General features: G+C 45.1%; 1 protein-coding gene across 6 annotated transcripts in view; it reads left to right on the forward strand.

The window, feature by feature from the left end:
• LOC148022008 (DNAse I-like superfamily protein) overlaps nt 1-18,218 on the forward strand; it is a 112,748-nt gene that overhangs the window by 56,858 nt on the left and 37,672 nt on the right. For all 6 annotated transcript variants that reach the window (XM_087697567.1, XM_087697566.1, XM_087697565.1 and 3 more), the window contains exons 4-5: nt 6,618-6,816; nt 6,926-7,004. In XM_087697567.1, the coding sequence (XP_087553693.1) occupies nt 6,618-6,816; nt 6,926-7,004 (278 nt within the window). The remainder of the gene's footprint in view (nt 1-6,617; nt 6,817-6,925; nt 7,005-18,218) is intronic.

The raw sequence follows: 18,218 nt of genomic DNA on the forward strand, positions 1-18,218 counted from the left end.
TGACTTCATTGTCTTCTTTGCACTTGGATTATGCCTGCCTTTTCCAATTCCTCAGATGGACAGCTCTCTGTCACATTTGGCATACTCGTAGTGCCTTTATTTTCGATTCAGCCTTAGGTATGCTTGGTCATGTGGCCCATGTTTGAGGATTACTCTTATGGCAGATTTCCTCTGTGTTTTCAGCAGACTTGGTCCTCCTTGAGGTGGCTGCTCCTTGGCTGGATATTGTTCTCTCTACTCTGGTTCTACAGCCTGCATGATATTTGTGTGTTATGTTGTACTGGCCTTTTTGCTTTAGCCTTTGACTACTGCTTGACGGACTTTTCATGGCTGGCTAGAAAGCCTGATGTGAGACTTGTATCCTTTCTGTTTGGTTGGCTTGAAGGCCTGATATAAATATTTCCATACATTAACATACACTCATTCACAGGAGAGAGAGAGAGAGAGAGAGAGAGAGAGAGAGAGAGAGAGAGAATGGGAGCTCGTCGTCGGACCTGCGCAGGGTTCGTTCGGTGCCCTGCCGTTGATTTCTCCCGCCCGGTCATGTCGTCGGTTTGTTTGCGTGCCCCGTCATGTCCGTTCGCCTGTTCGTTCGTTCGCGCACCCCGTCAGTTCGCCTGTTCGCCCGCTCGCCCTATCACGACTGTTCCCTCGTCCGCCTTTCCCTGAGAGCGCCTCCCTGCCCTGTTCGTCCGTCCGCCTAGTTCCCTGACAGCGCCTCCCTACACTGCCTGCGACCTGACCCTGCGACCTAACCCTGAGACCTGACCCTGCGAATCTGCTTCCCGCACGACGACCCCGACCATCTGTATAGCAGGCGGCTGCACTGTTGACTCCACCGTCAGACTTCACCGTCAGTCCCCCATCTCGTCTCGCCTTCGAAGCCCTTGTACTAAGAGCGACTGGCACGCAGTCTTCTAGGTTTCCGGCACAGCAGAAAGAATTCTGTGATACAGCAGAGGGTCGGCCTCCGCCGTGTGAGAAACCAGCTTTCAGGGGTGCAGATTTCTGACTCAGCAGACAGAGACCTGTGCTGCAGCAAGACACACAGAAAGAGAGAGAGAGAGAGAGAGAGAGAGAGAGAGAGAGAGAGAGAGGAGGGAGGGAGGGAGGGAGGGAGGGAGGGAGGGAGGGAGGGAGGGAGAGAGAGAGAGGCCTGTGCGCCCTGTGTTCCACCCTCCTGCCCCTGCACTGTTAAGGTTGTGCCCTGCCGCACGCCCTCTTGGGACAGGTCGTGACAGCGGCGCGGACAAGGTCGCGTCTCCCGCTCTTCACCGCGCATCAGCCTCCTTCGGGTTCCAATCGTGATACAATATGGCTGGTCTGGATCTGGATTTTATAGACCAAACGGTGGCAGCGCTTGGTCCGGATTCTGATACTGAGGAAGAGATGCCCCCTGCTCCTGACATCCAGCCTGCGGGTAAACGTACCAAGCATACTTTGGATGAGACAGTGGATCATCGGGATCGTTCCTATGCTCAGGTTGCTTCGGATTCTATGGACTCTCAGGATGTTGACTGGGAGCATTTGCTGGAATTTGCCAACACTTTGCTCGGTGATTATGTTCAACATAATCAGGAAGTCTTTTCTGACTCTGCACCTGACGATGTTCTGGAAGCCACTATGGATCCGAAAACTGTCCTGCGATCCTTTTCGGTGTTTTATGATCGCGCTGTGATACTCTTCTTCACTGGTCGAATCCCACTACTTTCCCGTATTCGCCAGTGGCTGCACAGTCTGCTACAAGGAGAATGTGTTGAAGAGATTTTTGTTGGGCCCCGAGGGTTTTTTGAGGTGCTGTTGAAATCTGAGACGTATTGTGCTGCTCTCCTGTCTAAATTGCCTTTGTTTTTTGATCGCCGGTTGGTCCATGTTGTACCATGGCACCCAATGGCAGATTTTCAGCGTCTGCTGCAACGTGAATGCCCTGTCTGGGTTGAAGTGGAAAATTGTCCGGCTGTCTATTGGCCACTGTTGAAGGACGCTATGGCCGCTGTGGGCACTGTTCTGGTTCCTCCAAGTCTAAGGGCTGTGAATCGCAACCGGTTGTGTATGTTATGGGACACTGCAAGGAAAAGGCATGCTTGGTTACGTCTCAATTGCTCTGGCATGCATTCGTTACACTTTCGTTTGAAATGGGGTAATTTTGCAAGACATTGCTTTTCGTGTGGACAATTGGGGCATTTTATGGCCGAATGCCCGGAGCAGCAACACACTTCAAATGCTGGCCATGTTGTGTTGCCCATGGAAGATATGGTGTGTGATGCTCCGTCGCAGGATGCTATCCACCCACCTAAAGTTCTGGACAAAGGTAAACAATAGGTTTCGGGTCCGGATTCTCGTGCCACTGACTGGGTTGAAGTACGTGCAAAAAAAGGCAACAGGGTTGTTGCTGGCATGGAGAATACTGTGCCTACTACCTCACAAGATTCCATGCGTACCTATATGCGCAGGAAGGAAATGTTGTCTTCCTAGCGATCTGCTCCTGCTATGGTTTCCTCTTCTCCCCGTCCTCAGACCACCAGGATAATGTATTCGGATCGTCCAAAGGGTCCACCTGCTAAGATGGCTTTTGATACCAGAGGTAACGTCATTACCCCGTGGGATCGTCGTTATCCCCGTTCCATCCCCAAGCCAGCAGATATGCCATCTACCTCCAAATCTGGTCCTCAGAACTCTTTTGCTGTGTTGGTGGATTTCTTGGATGAGGGAGTCCCGGACATTCTCGCAGAAAAAGTCAAATCGAGGCAAGTTGTGCCTCGTACCTGATTTTGTTTTGAATACACATGAAAATAGTCACGTGGAATGTGCGAGGAATTTGTTCTCGCCACAAGCAACATGCCATGTGGACTGTATTGCATGAGAATCAGTGGGATGTCTTGTGTGCTGTTGAGCATAAGAGTCACGGGGAAGCCGGAAAAGTTGTGGATTGCCATGGCTTTCGTTTGTTCTATGCAGGGACACAGGCCATGTATTATTCGGGTGTGCTCATGATTGTACATGACAAATATCAGCCTGTTCTTATTAAAAATGATGTGCATGGTCGCTTTCTGGTGATTGAAATTTTATTCGAAGGGGAGATCTTATGGTTACTTGGTCTCTATGCTCCGAATGATCCTTTATCTCGCTGGGAGCTTTGGCAGACTTTGCAGACCTCCTTGTCACTTGGCAGACGGGGCTTCTTGATGGGGGATTTCAATATGTGTGTTGATTCTTTCCAGTCCACATCAGAGCATTCGGTAATGGACGCGCCGGAAAGTCGTGTGTGGCATGAGTTGGCTCTTACTGTTCTTAAGCAAGATCTCTGGTCCTGGCTACACCCGTCTTCTACAGGCTTTACTTTTCATTCTGCCCAGTATACAACAACATGGTCGCGGTTGGACCGCATATACATCATGCAGAATGATGATTTTCTTCCTGAGATGCTCGAAATGAAAGTGTTGCAGCAATATGCCTTGTCGGACCATTTCCCTCTGCAGCTTGAGCTGCTTACACAACCTGTTGCACCTTTCAAGCAATTTCTGGAGAGACTCCCTTTGCGTTTCAACTCGTCTTACTTGAAGCATGCAATCTTTCAGGGCTATATGCAGCAATTGATTGATAGATTCTTATTGGACTTCTCCTCTCAGGGCACTGCTTCATTTGAAAGATTGCTCTCTAATGTGCAGCGGGTTGCTCGGCAGTATGGGATCCATCATGCCTCTCTTTGTCGGCGGCGTCGACAAGGAGCAGAGGACCTGTTGGCTTTGGTTCGTTCTCTGCTGGTGGACACTCCGGATGATGCATTTCTGCTAGCACTGGTAATGCGGCTGGCTGATCTTATTAAAGAATTTAAGTTGAAATCGTATCAGCAAGCCAAATTGCAACATCTGATGGAGACTTTGCAAGATAGTGCGTGTCAGACTCATTAGTTCTTTCGAGCCCTCCATGCCTCTCTTGCTCGGGAGAATATGACCAGACTCGAGGATGCAGAAGGCCACCTAATCCTTGATCCGCAGACTATTGTGCATATGTGTAGGAATTATTTCCGCGACCTTCTTGGTTCCACTTCTCCACCTGCAGCCCAAACTACTCAGGCCCGTTCAGTTTTTTATGACCTGGTCCGCAATCAGGTTCCGCAGGACATGCAAGCTACTATGGAGTCAGATATTTGTGAGGCAGAGGTTATGGACGTTTTGTTACACTTGCCCAAGGATAAAAGTCCCGGTTGGGATGGTCTCACCAATGAGTTCTTTGAGGCTTTTGCTACCCAACTGGCGAAACCATTGAAGGCTTTGTTTCAGTAGGTGTGGGAAACGGGGATCATGCCTTCCTCATGGAAAGAAGGACTTATTAAACTGCTTCCAAAGGTTCCTTCGCCGTCTACGTTGAAACATTGGCGTCCAATTTCTTTGATGGGTTCTATGTATAAAATCTTTTCCAAAGTAATGGCGAATCGGCTCCATAAGCATCTCCCTGCCATTGTGCACCCTCTCCAGTATGGTTTCATTAGGGGCCGAAACATTCTACATAATGTATTAAACGCGCAACTGGTGATTGATTATGCAAGGCATTCTAATCAGGAGGTCGTACTGATTCAACTGGACCTTGTTCAACCCTTCAAATATAAGGTCTTTCTTTGGAGAGTGATGATTGGTGGTCTTCCTCTTGCTTCAGCTCTTTCCAAGCGACGAATCTCCAATGGCAACTGTTTCTTTTGCACCACTACTGTGGAATCCGCCCGGCACCGATTTATTTCTTGCCCCATCGCTAAGAAAGTCTGGTTATTCTTGTCAGCCGTTTGGCGAGCGGTGGTTGGTTTCTCACTACGCCCCTTTGATTGGGTTTTTGGGCAGCCCAAATACCCCACTCCGGCACAGCCACATATGAAGCTCATGTATCACTTTCTTCGATATTGGGGCTGTTGGCATAACTAGACCATTCGGAATGCTTTCCTTTTTGATTCCGCCTATAATGTTCAGCGGCATATTGCTAGGCTTAAGGTTTTCTTGTATTGGCAGCTAGATCTTCTCCAGCATTCTGACATGCTCTCTAGGGAGGACTTACGTCCCTGGCATATGGCAATTTCCTCCGCGTCTTTGCCATGACTTTGCAACTCGTAGTACTGGAACCTCTTCACATGATGGCGTAGCATCATCATGTATCTTGTAATCAAGTAATCTTGTATTTTTTTCGTAATTAATACAATTACCTTTTACGAAAAAAAAAGAGAGAGAGAGAGAGAAGGGGAGGGGGGGAGGCTTGGGAGAGAGAGTGGAGGTTGATGCTTGAGGAGGGGAGAATGTTAGAGCTTGCTTGCTTAGAAGAGGGAGAGTGACAGGCTAGAGCTTGCTGTTTGGTGAGTGAGGATTGAGTGAAAAGGGTTGGAAAGAGGCTGGAAATGGACAGAAAAGGGGGCACAATTGGCAGAAAATGGTCTCCCCAATGCCAGTCTATGGTTGACAGGTGTGCAATGGTCAGGAGAAAAAGAGAGTCTTTTTGTGTGAAACCTTACAAATACATTTGGTATGATCTGTCCGTACCACGTACGAGTGCAACCATGGTACACGATGACATATACTTCAATTTCTTTGACATAGCCTTTAAATTATCAACTGGCAGTACTGATAGCCTTCATCATGAGCAACAGTCTTCTGATCACCAAACAGAAAGCATCACTGTGGTTGTGTTGCTCTTAGCACCCTGGCCTGGAGGGCAATTCCCACCGGTCTTTTGGCAATTGGCCATAAAACTAACATTGCATGATTGTGCTGATTTACTCTTTGATCCCACCCCTTTGAGGAATGAAGGATGCTCTGCAAGTTTAACTGGAACACATAGCTGCTCTTGCATCACTGCTCTCTCAAACTCAGCCTGCACTTCAGACCTGAAGTATCTGTCTCCTCAGAAATCCTTTATGACAGACCTCACCCTGACTTTTTGCCTCAAAATTCAACAGGCTCATTGCTGCCTCATACATGGGAGCAACTCTTTCAACTGGCAGCTACTGTTATTGATCTTCAATGCTCCATAAGATGTGATGAGGGAAGAGAAGAAGAAAAAACCTTCTTTGATCTCCACGACCTCCACTTCCTACAGGCATACACATGCTTGTTTCACCTCGATTTTCCCCTTGCAACATCAGGGTTGTCTTCCACACGTTTTCTGTTCTCTTCCATCCCCTAAGAAAACCTATGTGATCTTCTATATTTTATCTCCTCTCTCTTTCAGCCTTATGTACAAGCCTTTATTCATAGTCTTTTATTGCGTAACTCCCTTTGCTTACTTAAACGTTTACTGGGGGGTAAAACTTTTACATCCAAAGAGTTCTCTTTGTCTAGCATCAATTGCCTATCCACGGCCCATGCCCATATTAAGTGGTCAATGATCTGGTTTACAACAGACTTAGTGATGAGGTAACCAGGATGTACATAATCAATTATGTGAACCAAGAAGATAGTAAGTTATGAAAGTGCAAACTTGAACTTCAAAAGTGACTAGCATTATTGAGATGGTCTTTGATGTGGTCCAATGCTGTATTTCTGCATATGGTGTACTTAAATCAAATACACCCCCTTTGAGGTTAACATATAGAAGGTTCACATTGAAACTCAACTTCTTGCTGTAAAGGGATGCAGGGAAGCATGAAACTGATGGAAGGGTGATCCTTGTTGAATTTGAAAATTTTCGGCTTCTGAATACATATGCTCCAAACAATGGGTGGAGAGAAGAGGAACTGTCATTCCAGCGAAGGAGAAAATGGGATCAGAAAATTTTGGAGTTTGTTAGGAAACCAAGTGACAAGCCTCTAATATGGTGCGGTGACTTGAATGTGAGGTAATTAGAGCATCTTTGCTACCATCAGCCACAACTTACTGATTCTTTTCCTTAAAGTTTTGGATTCTCAGCAATTATTGCCTTCTTCTCCTTGTTGTTGATGTCTCAGTCATGAGGATATTGATGTAAGCCATCCAGAGTTTTTTAAGAATGCAAAGCTCCAAGGATATGTACCTCCAAGGATTGAGGTAGAGTTCTGTTCCTATTTTACTTTCCTTATTTGTTTTTTTTTTTGTAGAGGAGCGGGTTTTTAGCTATAGTTTCTTGCTTGGGCAAGGTATTGTGCTTTGTGGGCAATTGATGCTGATCATAATTATAGGATTTTGAGGTTATCAGATTTGACAAATAACCTTATTCTTGTCAATCTTTGCAGCAATCCTTGCATGACTTCGTTAGAATTTAATAGATAGACGAGTGTCAAGTAGATTTTTTAAAAGCTGAAGTCTATGAGTTTGCTAGTGTTTATACTCTTCAATGTTCTGTGGAATAGAATCTTTATGGAAATCACCCTCTTCTTTTCAGAGAAAACAAAGAGTATATTAATCCCCTTGGGACAAAATATCCTAAGGAAAAATACAATTAGCCCTGTAAGTTCCAACCTCCCAAAAAGCCCACTAAATGTGTGTGCACTCCCCAAGCTACAACCTGTCTCTATCCCTTACCTGCAGGTTTCATGAATGGCTGTAGATAATCTGCTCCTGACAACATGGGGGCCTCTGTTCTAACACCTTCTGCAGGATCTACCAGACATGTAGTGAATTGCAAAGGAAAGATGATTTTGTGGGGGGGTGGGGGCTGCTCGGGGTTGTGGTGATGATCCATCTCAGAGATGGCTTCCATTCTCCTCTGAGATGGAGATGACATTTCTGAAAGCCCTTGTGAAGGAGAAGCTTCCAGGTCTGCCCACTTGGTGTGAGCCCTTGGATCACCAACATGCCCAAAAGGACCTAGCTGCGTGCAGATTTCATGAATGGCTGTAGACAATCTGATCCTGACAACATGGGGCCCTCTGTTCTAACACCTTCTGCAGGATCTACCAGACATGTAGCGAATTGCAAAGGAAAGATGATTTGTGGGGGGGGGGGGGGTGCTTGGCGTTGTGGTGATGATCCATCTCAGAGATGGCTTCCATTCTCCTCTGAGATGGAGATAACATTTCTGAAAGCCCTCGTGAAGGAGAAGCTTCCAGGTCTGCCCACTTGGTGTGAGCCCTTGGATCACCAACATGCCCAAAAGGGCCTAGCTCTAGTACTCTGGACAAATCATCCCCAAGCCTCCCTCTGAGCAGTGCTTGATGATGGTTTACCTGGCTGCTTTTGGCTCAAGGATCCCTGGAACCATCTGAACTGGACCACAGGAAGTTTCGAACTAAGTGTCATAACCAAAAAAACACAAGACACATACATGAAGCTACTGGCAGCAATTGCAAAAAGGGAATGCGTCCTAGGCCTCCTGCTCTCCATCTGCAATCCCTTGGAAATCCGTGCCTTTGCCTTGCTGGTCCTCTCAGGTCTCTAGTGTCAGAATATGTGAGCAACGATGATGCAGAGAGACAGTAGGTTTTGCTGGGAGAAACAGTGTGTGTGTATGGCAAACACTAAGAGAAGTGAAACCCAATAACACAAGAGAACAAGATGATGAAGCATTGAATCATGCTATGTGAAGAAAAGTTGATATAGTGGAGCCGAAGCTCAGAAGATGACTGCACTGTCCTGTTTGTATCAGGCGGCAGCACCTGTGGGGAATTCGCATAGTGAAGGGAGTGAAACACAGTCCTCCGGGCAGTGGGCTATCAAAGTAATCATTGGAAGGTGAAGGATAGCTATGGAGGGAGTGAACCACAGTCCTCAAATGCCGTCAAGGAGGAAGAAGATGATCATCGGCTATTGAGGGAGCAAAGCGTAGACCTTTGACACCAAGAGATGGGCCTAGTAGCAAAATACAAATGCTTGGATGTGTGGGAGTTGTCAAACGCAAGGAAAGCAGTCGAGATGTTGAGACCTAGAAGAAGATACCGATATTGGATGAGTGGAGTGTGCCCAAGCTGCAAACACAAATGTGTGGGAAGGTGTGGATGACACTAGTTGTGTGGAGACTGATGCCTGGATGGAGAATGTCGATGCCTAGTTGGAGATGATGATGCCAAGTTGGGTGAAACCAGCCTTCCTTCTTGGAATGGGTGGTGATAACCTGCTTTAAGAGTTAATTACAGCAATAAATAAATGCACATAAAATGGAATACACACTTTACCGTAACATTCTTGGACAATAGACACCCTATTGGCTCCAAAATTGGCGCCCCTTGCGGTATTTCTTTAGCTTTCATTCAATTGGAAGGATTACAACTTGAGATTCTTCAATCTCCTCCTGCTAACCAATTGCTCTTGCTGTCATAAATGACCAGCAAGCCTTTTGGGTCATTTGCCCCTTGATTCACCCAAGACTTCTTCTCCAATTTGACCTTTGGCTGGCCAAATGCTGTCCCAAATCAATTTGGAATGGGCTGGCTCTTGAAATCCCTTGATAATGTTCAATTATCAGCTGTTGATTTCAGTTCCTTAATCCTTCAATCTCTGGCACGGATCCCAAGGTGGCTGCTAAACCCTTATTTCTGCTGTAAATTAGGGTTTACTGCAGAAATTACAGATCAGCCCACCAAAAATGGCTGAAATCTCCTCCAAATGGCTGAGAATTACTGAGAATGGCTGAGCATAGGCTGAAGGAGATGAGAGAATGCTGTAAAGAGAGAAAATTTTGAGATTTGTCGCGAAGAACTGATCAAAATCAACTGCTGCCCTGCTGTACCAGCCCCAAACGAATGCACCAACAACAATAGGAGCATCAGAGACTGTGATCTTCAGGAGAAAGTGCATCAGTAGCAATTGCCAGCTTCCCAAGGTTAAGAATATGCAATCTCCATCACCAAAATGGTCTCCAATGGCTGGGAATTGGCCCCAAAAGCTGGCAGGAACAGTCCAACACCTCTTTCCAACAGCTCCAAAAATGAAAAAACGAGATTTCCCTCTCCCTTTGGCCCTATTTAGCCTTTCCCCCACTTGCATGGGAAAGTTTTGCCAAGTGGCAGCTTTCTTAATCCATTTTCAGCAATTTCCAGCCATTTAATTAATTTTCAGAATTAATTAATTCTGAAAAATAATTCAGCCCTTAGTCCATGCCCAGAAAATTGACCTTGTCCATCCAAAAATTAATTGGCTAGGCCATTTGCAACCCAAAGTGATCCCATGCATTAATTAACCCTTGGATAAGCATTAATCCATTAATTAATGCCTAGTCCCTAGTGTCACCAATTAATGGTCCTAGGGGTAAACTGACACCAAAATTCACTTAGAATCTAACAAGTGTAACTTGTTACAACTTTTGCCTTTAACACCCATTTTTTTCACAGGGTCCTTGGACCTTCAACTGTAAAAAAAGTAGCTTGCACCTCACATGTGCAACACGTGCATCTTTTAATTGCACATTTGATTAATCCTTTAATCAAATGTCAATTAAATATAAGCAAAACATCAAATTTTCATGTCCTTGTGACATTGGGAGAGGACCTAGAGACTATCAAACACAAAAGTTGAGTGACGCTTGAAAGGGAAGGAAGCTGACGCCAATGTTGTAGATGCTGATGCTAGGTTGGGAGAGCTGCAAATGCAAGAGCTGATGATGAGAAACAGGGTGCTTGAAGCAAAGGATGAAGATGGTGTGAGCCAACCGTGAGCCTCAAATTGCAATGTCCTCTTCAAGGGGTGTGAGCAACAGGGGAGAGGTTGGAGAGAGAAAGGAAGGTTGTTGGAGTGACGAAGAAAGAGTGCCAAATGAATGAAAGGGATGTGTTGAATGAATGGAGAGGTGGTCTACTTATAGGCCTCAACTATCTAGGGTGGTGCAGCATTGAGTGGACACCTATCGATGAAGTGCTCAAAATGAGGACACTAGTCCTTTTTGGGGCTGCCAGTGCGAAACCCTAACTGAGGTGGATACATGGAAGAAGTGGTTTCTCAACACCCCCTCTTAGGCCCAAAAAGGGATGAAGAAATAGGAGTGAAGAGAGGTAATGAGAAGAGGTAGGGGATCCTTGGGATCCAAGATTGCCACCGGAAAAGTAACATGTAGTAAGAAACGGTAGACAAGATGAATTGGAGATGCGGCCATTTTTAGGTGTTCACAAAGTTATATCTTGGGAGAGAAGCCATTAGCTCCATAACTCCATGTTTGAAGGATTTCGAAGGCCTTGTTACCAAGTAGCGGTTGAAACTTGAAGGCCGTGATCTAGGTGTACTTGAAGATCTTGGGTATTAAGAGGAGAAATGACGAAGATAGCCATCCCCAAAGAGTAAATGGTGGGTGAAGGACTTTATGATTTGGAGAGATCTCCTCTGAGGGTGGAGGTGTAGGGCCCCCCCTCTGACGCAGAAGTAGGAGAAGCCCCTGCGAAGGGCAAAGAAAGTACACCCCCCTTTGAACCCCCTCTCGAGAGGCGGGGAATCTAAAAACTCATGGATCATGGATTTTGAATTATCTGATGGCGAAGAAAGTGCCACTGGTCGTGTCGAAGAAGGGATTCGGGGTGCTAGAGATGTCGAAGAACTCCTAGAGGTGGCCTCTCGAACTTGAGTGGTCAAGGGTGGGAAAAGGGTAGAGCCAAGGGTGGATAACAATTGCGGTCTTTCAATGGAGTGGATTGTGGAGCCGAAGTAATGGAAGGTGTCGAACAACCACTGTCTCTCAAAGGAGGGGACTGACGAGCATACGGTTTCCAACAATCACCATCTCCTAGTGGAGCGGATGGGGAATCGGGGGTTGTCGTAGGGGTAACCACTGAACCCTAGAAGTAGTAGAAGGAACCTTTGTAGCCCATTGCAGTGGTCTCATAGAGTATTCTGAGTAGGTGAAGGAGCCTTTTGGGAGCACCTTCCCGATTTTTTTGGTGTGAGAGGAGGAGAGCTTGTGCTTGTGGAGTAACAAAATATTGCTATCAACCAAGGGTTGGTTGTAGCTTGTGCCAAATTCTTGGTACTCACTTCTCCACTAAAGTGATGGCTATTATGTTTCATGATGCTAGATTGTATACTCATGGGGAGACTCTAAGGCTTGCTAAAGAGATTCCAATTCAATGGGATCAAATATGAGGAAGAGCAGGAATTGGATGCCATGCGTTGATGGTTGGTAACTAGTTGAGAAGACAACCTCCAATGACCTTTACTAGTCTATGGTTATAGTAGGGGTGTGATGTTTGCCCCATGAAGTGAGTGTGCTTTCATTAGCCAAGCTATCAATGGAGTCTCTATTAACATATAGTATTGAGTTGCTTGAGCGAGCAACCACTCCAACATGTCCAAGGGAATGTGCCATTGGTACGTGGTATGTATAAGAATATTGAGGTAAGGAAAATCTACTCTAGATCTCCAGTTGGTGTCTAGATGCATCTTAGCTATTGTTTTGAAAGCATCTCTAGTGCAACACCTTGTAGCCATTGGAACACATGGTTGCGGATGAGCTTTAGCACCTTCACCTCAAATCATTTACTAGAGTGTGTGGTCTATGGAAAGGGCTAGTACTTGGGTCTAGTTGGAGGAGCCGATAGGTGTGCCTTGCTATTGTAAGATTTGCAAATCATGAAGATTCCCATCTCTAGTGGAAGTGAGAACTCCCCATGGCCTGTAAGTCTCATGTATGACTATGGTCCATAATGCTAAGAATCTTCTAGAAGAAGCTTGGTGTGATAGGGGAATTCCCAAGCTGCTAAAAGGAAGACATGGAGTCTCTCGTTGGCCAAGAGAGGTTGCTTTGTTGCTCTCGAGAGAAGTCATCAGAGAATGGTACTTATTCCCTCTTGCAGGGAAAGTACTAGGGCTAAGAACGATTGGGGGAGGGGGGGTGGAAAGGGGTGACATTTGGGTGGGGATAGGATAGAGGAAACTTGGAACTGAGAAGACAATGTTGAGTTGGCTGTGAGGGAGGGGGTGGGGATAGAGGTGGGGTGGAAGAGGAGGTGCAGAGTAGGAGGGGAAGGTAAGGGTGGACGGTGACGATGTGTGTGATGAGGGGGCATACTAATGTTGGGGGAAGGGGATATGCTGGGAGAATGCATGGTTGTAGGGGATACTAGACTTTAATGAATTCGTTAGGTGGTCTAATGTTTGAAAGCATGGCATGCAAGACACTAACTAGGTCGTCCTTGCCCTCCTGTAACAATGATTTGTTGACTAATTGAGGAGTTATCGACCACAATTTACAACTCTTTGCGTATTTCTTACATCTACCTTTGTTAGCAGGATTATCAGCTCATGTGTGAGTCTGTGCATGCCTATCAAGACTGGGGACATTATCATTATTTTAGGCATTATTGTAGTGATTTATTTGTGGCCTTTGTGGCATTTTATGAAAATAGACAAGAGGGGAGAGAGGTGAAGAGACTAAGAGTACACACACAAAGCAATGGAGACTTGAGCACATAGAGAGATAGGGTTGAAATCTTCTTCAGTTTCTTTCTTCTTCACACAAAAGAACTAAGTCTACAACATGATAAATACTAATATGAAAGTACCACAATGTATGTAGATGCAGTCACCAAGTGTGAACATGCTAGGAAAAAAGAGATGGCACAATAAGTATGCCATAACCAAGGATGGACTACGTGGGTGTAGTCCAGTTGTAGAGTCACTAGTGTATTCTCATGTTGGTCACCTAATACACTAGTGAATAATATTGTGCCATATCACCAAGGCATGTAGTGGATGTGAGATCATGTAGAGCTTGACATCTCAACACTCCTCCTTGAACTCAACATGAGCTTATGAACTCCAAGCATAGTCTTGAAATGTTGAAGCTTCTTAGCTACCAAGGCCTTGGTAAAAATGTAAGCAGCTTGATTCTCTATGCTAATATAAAGTCAATATCACCCGCTAGGATCCACTCCTGAATGAAATGTAGTAGACCTCTATGTGTTTGGTTCATGCACGATAGATTGGGTTCCTAGCCAATTGAATGCTACGAAGGTTATCATAGTAGATGATAACCTTCTTATCCATGTATATCCCCAAATCACCAAGTAGCTTGCGTAACCAAGCTACCTCACATACTGCAATTGTAACGCCTTTGTAATCTGCCTTTGTACTAGACAAGGTAATTGTTGGTTGTTTCTTGTTGCTCTAAGTAACAACGGCACTCCCAAACGAAAACATAAAATCACTAGTAGATCTCGTGTAAAATACTATTAGCTCAATCTGCCTATGTAACCATGCAACTCTAATGGTACACCTACATTGTAGAATAAGGCATAGTCTAATGGTACTTGACATAGCGCAATGTGCGCTGCACTGCATCCAAATGTGGCTTCTGTGGAAGCTGCATAAATCGATTCTTCAAACCAACCGTGTAGTTTAGGTCTGGCCTAGTGATCGTCAAATAGATAAGGCTGCCCACAATCTTCCGATACATAATAGTGACATCGTCAATCAGGTCACCTTCATGTGTACTAAGCTTAGCATTAACATCCAAAGGTATAGAAATAGACTTGTAATCAGCCATACCATACTCCATTATCCAATGCATACTATCTTTGTGACAACCATATACCCTTTGAAGTCCTGATTATCTCTATGCTGAGAAAGTAGTACAACTCTTCTAAGTCCTTCATCTCAAATTCAACCTTGAGAAGACCCTTCACATTGTCAATCTTTGTCTCACTATCACCCACAATGATAAAATCATCCACATATATAGCAATGACCACAATACCTGTATCACTCTCACATACATAGAGTGAGTGATTAGCTTGTGCTTTGCGAAATTCAATGCTGACAGTGTATTCTGCAATCTTGTTATGCCATGCCCTAGGTGCTTGCTTCAGCCTATACAAGACCCTATGAAGCTTGCATACATAATTTGGATGATTCTCATTCATATAACCAAGTGGTTGTTGCACATAACTTTCTCTTGTAACTCCCCTTGCAAGGAGGCATTCTTAATATCAGATATCTCTCGAAAAGAAGTTGCGGATGCTCGCTATTGATGATAGTCCTTCCATGAAGGACCACATCAACAGATTACAGGATATGAGGGATGAGCTTGCATCCCTCGGTCGGTGAGAAGCTTCTATGGGAGGAGCTATCCCCGCTTGTCTTGGAGCATGACGAGCGACTCAGAGAGGTCAGTGCTAGTGGATCCGACTCCACTAGAGCCTTTGTTGCAGGTTCGGGAGGACAGAAAAAGAAGAAGAAGTCAAAGGCTAAGAAGAAGGATAGTTCTTCAGGCTCTGATGCAGATTCAGAGAAACCGAAGTGCCCACACTGTGGGAAAGGGACACATCTCGAGGAGAAATGCTGGAAGAAGTTCCCTCACCTTCGTCCGGGAGCGAAGGGTGGATCCACATCGGAGCCTTCTTCTACCTCTACACCAGATATTACCCATGAGTCAGTGTTCCTTCATATCCATGCTTTGGAGGAGGATCCTTCTTCCGTGCATGCAGTTTCTTCTGCGCAGCCTTGGTTAGTGGACAGTGGTGCTTCGAGTCATATGACTCCCCGAGGTGATTTGTTACAGGATCTCCGTCCATCAGAGGGTTCAGTCACTGTTGGTGACATTTTATCGGTGCCTATTAGTGGTGTTGGCACATTGCCTTTGTTTACCGACCGACCTTCGAGCTCCTTTTCATAGGCCCCACATGTTTTGGATTTGGGCCTTCCCCTCCTCTCAGTTTATGGCCTTACGAGGTTGGGCACACGAGTGATCTTCACCGAGCATGCCGTTGTTATTGAGGATTCTTTTACAGGAGCTGTCTTATCTACATGTTGGCAGGAGCGCGGGCTTTACAGGCTCCATTCCCCTTCTTTGATGCAGGGTCCTCCGAGGCAGTCTATTGCTACACCCGTTCCCGCTTGTGCACTTTCTACTCCACAGGTTCCTTCCCATCCCCCACCTTCTCCTCCGGTGGTTCCCTCGTACCCCCCATCCCTTTTAGCGGGGGACGGTTTCGGTGATGCGGCTGTGGATTCCCTGGCCCCTAGTGTTTTAGAGGGGGATTCCCAGGATCGTGAGGAGCTCCTTCAGTGCAGTCTACATTGATGGACTTCATCGACATTGGCATTTGCCACCCTAGGATCTATTTCTTCTTCGGCCTTTAGCCACATCCAGGATCTGAGAGGGGGTATTAGCAGTCATGTTTGTCATGCCTTGTCATCTCCTGCCTGTGAGTCTCAGTCTGAGTCAGACGAGGATGTTAGGAGCCCTGACATGTCTGTCATGTGTTATGATGGGGGAGGCTAGTCACTCTTGACTGGCTGTCTTAGGATGTGTATTTCTTTTTGGCCTCTTTTAGTGGGCAGCCACTGGCTGCCCGGCCACTTTTTGGTCACTGTTGTGGGGCGCTCATTTTAGGGCATTTTTAGGGTTAGGGTCAGGGTTTGTCCTTTTGCCTATTTATAGGCAGCCCCCCTCCCCACTTGATCACTTGTCTTCTTGCAGATTTCGACACTCCTTCTCTGTGGTGGTGCTGCCATCATCATCAGCTTGATCTGGTGCCCTCACTGACACTGTGGGCTGCGTGCAGGGACTGATCAGTCTCCTTCCACCTTCCCGTTTGTATTCAGCATTCATTTCAGTCAGTGCAGATTTCTCTTCCTTATTTTCTGTTTTCTCTCTCTCTCCCTCCGTGTTCGTATTCCCTCTTCCGCAGCGCACTCTCACACTTTGTGCATCCCATCAACTCTAAACTTAGGCAAGCTATCCACAATCTGTTTTGATTGCATGTCTTTTAGCCGTTGCACATTCACATGACTAAATCTCTTATGTCAAATTTCAATATCAACCACAACACCTAAATATTGTGCAAACATGATAGTATCCATTTTAGGTAGACTTACATTAAGAGTAAACAATGTGTCAGCACGTTTTCCTTTTGCAATTAACTTGTAGTCATTTTTTAGATATTCTACATAACAATCATCAAATGTGAACCAAACCTACAATCCTTATTTTACCATTTGATTAATATAAACCAAGGTTTTTGTAATATTTGATACATATAGCACATTAGCCAAGTACTTAGTTTTGCCATCTTGCATACTCAAAGAAATATTTCCAACATGAGTAATGGAATGAGTGGTATCATTCTCTGTCTTCACATAGCTTGAAGACTCTGCACTGCATATCTCTCTAAACCACTCTCCATGAGAAGTTATGTGGTTATAGACACGTGAATCTATATACCATACATCATTCTTTAATGAACCATCAACAATCATAGTATTCATAAAGTGCTGCATAACAAACAACTGTTCACTTTTGTTATCTTGTTATTGGATGCATAGTTATCTTGTTGCTTTTTTCCATTTTTAATTTCAGTCTTCTTTTTGAAGCAATTTTTAGAAATGTAGTCTTTTTTGACCACAATGCCACCATTCTTTGTTACCACTAGAATTTTGTAGCCTATTAGAATTTGCAACTTGTCCTCTTTTGCTCTCATTTCCTCGGGACTATCCTCCTTTATTTTATTGTGCATTATAACTTTGACCACGACCACCACCTTGACCTTTGCCACGGCCTCTTGAGTAAAACCTTGTTCAGACTTGTTCGTGCTTTAAGAAGAAGAGGAATCCAAGCTAGGGTTCTTCTCCTCCAGTATCAATATAGAAATCAAATCTACAAAATCAAGAATATCATCCCTTGTATTCATAGATAATGCGAAGCTCTTCTATTAATCACCAAGTCCATCTAAGTATGCACGCATATCATCATCATCAACACTTATGGATCTAAGAGCTTCCACAATACTCTTGATCTTCAAGGCATAATCATCAATGGACAAGTTCCCTCTTTTCACTTGATTGGGCTCTGATTTGAGTTGCAACTATGTGGCCTTTGTACTTGAACAACCTTGCGAAATTCTTTCACGCAATAGTGGGGGTTTCAAATTCCCCAAATAGCCCATCATGTTATCTGGGACACGTACAGACAGCTAATACATGACTTTACTTTGTGTCTACTTCCAATCTTTCTCAGCCTTTAACTGTTTTGAAATAGCATTTTGTGCAAAAACTTTAGGTGCTATTGCCATAGTATATACATTGTTCTTTGTACTCACAAAGTTTCATTGCAATCCGAGATTGCAGTCGAGCCAGCCTCAGGAGTCTCCCTGCAGCTATATCCTAAGGTGAATCGAGTAAGGTGGAACAATTTCTTACTCATTGCTTGCTTGCTTGCTTGAAGACAGACAAGAGGGAAGAGAGGTGAAGAGACCAAGAGCACACACATAAAAGCAATGGAGACTTGAGCACATAGAGAGATAGGGTTGAAATTTTATGCTTCTTCTTTTTGTGAACCCAACAAAGTTTTAGAGCAATCCAAGTATATCTGAATGATAGTTTGAGGCTTAGTAACTATAGCCCTCG

The sequence above is a fragment of the Lygodium microphyllum genome, chromosome 17 (assembly GCF_053477565.2).
Source record: "Lygodium microphyllum isolate KBCC chromosome 17, Lygodium_microphyllum_v1.1.10, whole genome shotgun sequence".
Lineage (NCBI taxonomy): Eukaryota > Viridiplantae > Streptophyta > Polypodiopsida > Schizaeales > Lygodiaceae > Lygodium > Lygodium microphyllum.